Below are 5,398 nucleotides of genomic sequence, written 5' to 3'. Positions count from 1 at the left end.
TAGGTCTCGGTTTCAATATATAAAAACTGCAGAAAATTTTTTACACAAAACAAAGGTGTTCACATGCATGTTTCTTTTCTAGTGCTTCACAATTTTGTAGTATTTTAGGTCAAATTTTTAAGCACTTTTTCATTTGTTTTTCTCATGCAGTTAATACACTCACACCTCTGTTTTGCCTCTGTTTTGAATGAGTAATATTTGTTAAAAGTTTCAGCCACACAATAAACTCAAGGAAAACCTAATAGGAATTAGTGTTTATGAATTTTTTTGACAAAACTTTAAAAAGACATAAAGGAAACCTAACTCTAAGAAATTTGCTAGAACTAATAGCAAATCATGAACTCAAATATGTAAATCAAAAGCACATATAGGTAAGGTTCAGATTTAATAAGGAAAAGACTAACAAAAATCGGACTCAACAAACACAAAACAAAATTAGGTCAAACAAGCTAGTCTAGGAATTTTCAACATGTAAAAGGACTACACATGACATTCTAAGACAAAACAAGTGATTCAAAAACAAAATCTATGCAATATGAATGTTGTCCAATCACGGACACATGTTATAGAATGGAGAGACTCAAGCAAAATAAAATGCACAAGTACAAGAACTTAGGCGCACAACAACAATTGATTCAAGAAGAATAGGAACAAGCAAACAAGAATCAATCACTTCATATATGACATATAGGATCCATCAAAAATCATATTAGAACTAGATCCTTGCAGCAAACATAGATTTAGACATAGACAAGGAAGAAACAACACGGATTCAAGTAGGAAAAGTTAGAACAAAAAACCTCAAGAGCACTAGGCTCTAGATACCAAAAATGATGGAGTTAAGTTGAAGAAGATTGATGAACTTCAACTCCTCCATCCTTGGACCGAATGTTCTTGAGGTTAACCTTTGGAAGAAGCTTGAAATCTCCATGAAGAAGCCTTCAATGGAGGATAAGCCTTGGAAGGAAGTTCGGTTACTTCTAGTTCAATGTAGAAGCTTAAGGAACCTAGGTAAGGTTTGGAACCTTGGTGAAACCTTAGAGAGAAAATTATCTCCACGGTTTTGAGAGTGACTCTTAAGAGAGAAATCTGAATATTATTTCTCAAATTGTTCAAAAGTGACTACATAGGAGGTATTTACAAATATATAGAGAAAAGGTAGCTTCTAGGAGAAGCTAACCTTAACCATGGTTCACTAGGAACCATGGTAAGGTTTACTTAACTCCCTACGGTTTAGCAAGCTTGCAAGGGAAGCTAACCTTGACCATGGTTCACTTAAGAACCATGGTAAGGTAAGCTTACCTTACTTGAGTTTAGAAGCTTGCAAGGCAAGCTTCAAAACTCAAGAAGAACAACTAGAAAATTCGGCCAAGGAGACTTAAGAGAGCTAGGCGGCCTTGAACACATTTTGCTCCTTGAATTAATTTGAAAAACCTTGATTTGGTTTAGTTAGATTCATCATATGATGATGAGACCTAGCTAAATCAAATCTATGAAAAATTAGGAGCAAAATGAGTCCAATATGCAAAATTTAGCCTAGGCCCAACTCAGGCCCAATTTCTAGTCACACCTCAAGCATTGCTAAATGTCACCCCCTTTTCCCTACTGAAAAAATATAAAATGAATGTATCATCTAGGGAGGTTAAATGGAGTTAAACTCTCCAAGTAACCTACCTTAAAAACAATATACAATCACTAGGAAAAAGCAAATAAAGTGCCTCACAATACAAAGGCAAAAATAACCTATACAAAAAACTATGCATGAACTGTACAATATAAACAAGTAGAACTAAGGCCTTCTCTTCATGATAGAGCATTCCAAGTGAAGATTACCTTGGGCCTAACAAGCCCATTAGTCTTTTCAAGATCCAGCTCTTCCTGTATCCTCCTAGCCATAGCTCTGGTCACTAGGCCCTTGGCCCATGGTCTATCACAACGACATCATCTGGTGGAGGACTTCGGGTGGTTGTCGATGTGCATTGTTGAATTGCTGACATTCTTTGCACCTTTGCACATAAGCTTGGCAATCCTACTTTAGTGTAGGCCAGTAATATCCAGCTCAGAGTACCTTGGTCACCATCGAGCGGGTCCCAGATTGCATCCCACAGATCCCTCGGTGGATTTCCTCGACGACATAGGTAGCCTGGGACCCTGCTAGGCATTTCAGCAGGGGAGTGGAGATGCCACGTTTGAACAGCTCGTCTCCAATGATGATGAACTTAGCCGACCTTACCCTCACCTTCTGGGCTTCTTCCTTATCCTCGGGTAGAGTTCTGTCCTTTAGGTATTTCCAAATACCTGTCATCCACCCTTGGTCTGCGCTGTCACTGGCGTTGACGACCTTGTCATCCAGGCTTGGTGAATTTAGGATTTCCTGGATAATGGTCTGATGTTGCCTGGGACATTTCGTACTGGCGAGTTTGGACAAGAGATCGGCTTTGGCGTTCTGTTCGCGGGGCACATGATGTATGGTGAACTCATCGAAGAAGGAGATTTGTTGGGAGGCTACATGAAAGTATCTCTGTAGTAGGATATCCTTGGTCTGGTACGCCCCACTAAGTTGTTCCACCATGAGTTTTGAGTCGTTGCAACTCACTCGCTGTGCTCTGAGGTCGCGCGCCAACCTTAATCCTGCCAGTAGCGCCTCGTATTCCACTTGGTTGTTGGTCACTTTGAAGCCAAACTTGAGAGATTGCTCTACAGTGACTTTGTTTGGTCCCTCCAAAATGATACTTGCACCACCACCTTTAGAGTTGGAGGATCCATCGACATGTAAAGTCCATACCTGTTGTTCGTTGACCGAGGTTGGGGTCAGTTCGGCCACGAAATCTGCCAAGCATTGAGCTTTCAAGGGGCCGCGACTTTCGTATTTGATGCCGAATTCTGATAGCTCTACTGACCATGCTATCATTCGTCCGGCGAGGTCTGGCTTTCTCAAGAACTGCTTGATCGGGTAGTCGATTTTGACGACCACCTGATGGCTTTAGAAGTAAGGTCGGAGGCGCCGAGCTGCGGTGACGAGTGCTAGTGCGAGCTTCTTGATCATTTGATATCGCTTCTTCATGTCTTTGAAGGACTCGGCTGATGAAGTAGATCGGTGTTTCACTTTGTGGTGTTCTTGTACGATGACCGCGCTGATGGCGCTTTCTGCCACGGCTAGATACAAAGGAGGTCGGAGTGATGATCCGACCTTTGAAGGACTGGCGGAGTGGTGAGGAATATTTTGAAGCTCTTAAAAGCTTCTTCACATTGGTGAGTCCATTCGAAGTTCTTCGGCTTTCGCAGTAAGGTGAAGATGGGCCCTGCTTTCTCTGCCAACCTTGGGATGAAGCGAGAAAGGGAGACTAACCTTCTTGCCAAACGTTGGACGTCCTTGACAGTTTGCGAACTTTGCATCTGTATGATGGCTTTGCGCTTCTCTGGGTTGGATTCAATTCCCCTGCTGGTGATCATGAAGCCAAGAAATTTACCTCCCTGGATGCCGAAGACACACTTCTCTGGGTTGAGGCGCATGTTGTGTTTTCTGATCTGGCTGAACACCTCGGCCAAGTTGGCAGCATGAGCCTCGGCTGATAATGTCTTGACGACTATGTCGTCCATGTACACCTCCATGTTCTTTCCAATTTGCTGCTGGAATACCTTATCCATCAGATGTTGGTAAGTGGCTCTAGCGTTTTTAAGGCCAAAGGGCATAACGCAATAGCAAAAATTTGTGTGGTCGATGATGAAAGCTGTATGCTCCTCGTTTGGTGGGTATATCATGATTTGGTTGTATCCCGAGTATGCGTCGAGGAAGCTGAGGAGAGCATGGCCGGAAGCGCCATCAACCAACCTGTCGATACTCGGTAGGGAGTACGAGTCTTTGGGGCATGCTTTGTTGAGGTCAGTATAGTCGACACACATGCGCCACTTCCCCGAGTTCTTTTTTACCAGTACCACGTTTTCCAGCCACGTGGTGTATCTGACTTCGCGGATGAAGCTCACGTTTATCAACTTCTGTGTTTCGGGGATGATGGCATCGCGTCATTCCCCTCCAACTTTCCTTTTTCTCTGAGAGACCGGCTTAGCTTCCTTGTGGATGGCTAACCTGTGACAAATGAGATTGGGATCAATACCTGGCATGTCTGCGCTTGACCATGCGAAGAGGTCGGTGTTTTTAGAGATCTCCTCAACGAGCCATTATCGCAGCTCTGGGTTTAGCTGCCGACTTATCTTCGTACATTGTTCGGGGAGTTCACCGACTTGAAGGTCATCAAGCTCGTCGATGGGACTTGGTCGTTCGTCATGAGATTCTGACCTTGGGTCCAGGTTAGTGATGTCAATCTGGGCTATATGAGTTACTGTAGGAGGATCACTTTTGTGGCGCTCCCCTGATGGCGAGACCTTCAAGCTTTCGACATAACATTGCCAAGCTGTCTTCTGATTTTCTTGGACAGAGATAATCTTGCCATTGCTCCCTGGGAACTTCATCGTCAGGTGTGGGGTGGACACTACGGCTCCAAGCTGGTTCAGTGTAGGTCTGCTGATGTTGATGTTGTAGGATGTGTTGGCCTCCACGAGGAGATATCTGACCATGATCCTCCTTGAGTCAGGAGGGGTCCCGAAGGTTGTCAGTAGATCCACGTACCCTCGAGTGTGAACTTGTTCTCCTATAAAACTGACTAGGGGTTCTGTGTGAGGTTGAATAAGGGAGTGGGGGATGTGTAACCTTAGGAATGTCATCCAATATAGAACATCAGCCGAGCTTTCTTGGTCTATCAACGCTTCAATATAGAACGGCGATGACCATAGGATCATCCTGTTTTGGACAGATGCTAGTGTAATCGTCGTCGGTGAAGGTGATTGGTGGTGTGTTATGGTGTGGGGCCGAGGTGGTAGAATGGACATTGTTGATGCTGCACAAATGTCGTTTACGCGCCGAGCTACTAGAGCCTCCCCATGCGAAGCCACCTGCAATTGTATTGATAACTCTGCGCAAGGGAGCTGACCCTGTGTCCTGACTTACCTCGGCCTTCACCGCACCACTAGTGTTTTGCTGAGAACCAGAGGGTTGGTCCGTACGTGTCCCGGAACCTCAACCTCATCCTTGTCCTCGTCCGTTGTAGCCTCATCTGTGAGTTTGCTGCCGTTGGACATATTGTCCGAGGTGCCCCCCTGGACAAGTTCCTCTATGCGATCTCTGAGTGTGCGGCACTCCTCGGTTGTGTGACCATAATTTCTATGATACCAGCAATGCTTGGATTTGTCCTCACTATTGGGACTGTGTCTAGGTGGTGGCAAAGTGAGGAAATTGTTGTTGCTGGCCTCTTCTAGGATGTGTACTCGGGGCGCATTCAGGGGGGTGTAGAAGTCATACCTCCCTCCTTTGTTTGCCCTAGCCACCTTCTTGAACTGGTTA

At 44.7% G+C, this 5,398-nt stretch overlaps 1 protein-coding gene across 1 annotated transcript; it reads right to left on the bottom strand.

Annotated features, from left to right (window-relative positions):
• Window positions 1-2,059: 2,059 nt before the first annotated feature.
• Window positions 2,060-2,911, bottom strand: LOC145957325 (uncharacterized). The gene has a single exon (XM_083073561.1). The coding sequence runs from the start codon at window positions 2,909-2,911 to the stop codon at window positions 2,060-2,062; it is 852 nt and encodes a 283-aa protein (XP_082929687.1).
• Window positions 2,912-5,398: the final 2,487 nt, after the last annotated feature.

This window comes from Cajanus cajan, chromosome 4 (genome assembly GCF_000230855.2).
Source record: "Cajanus cajan strain Asha chromosome 4, NIPB_CcT2T_4, whole genome shotgun sequence".
Taxonomy (NCBI): Eukaryota; Viridiplantae; Streptophyta; class Magnoliopsida; order Fabales; family Fabaceae; genus Cajanus; species Cajanus cajan.
Note: the sequence above shows the minus strand (reverse complement) of the source record. Positions and strands in the feature narration are given on the sequence as shown.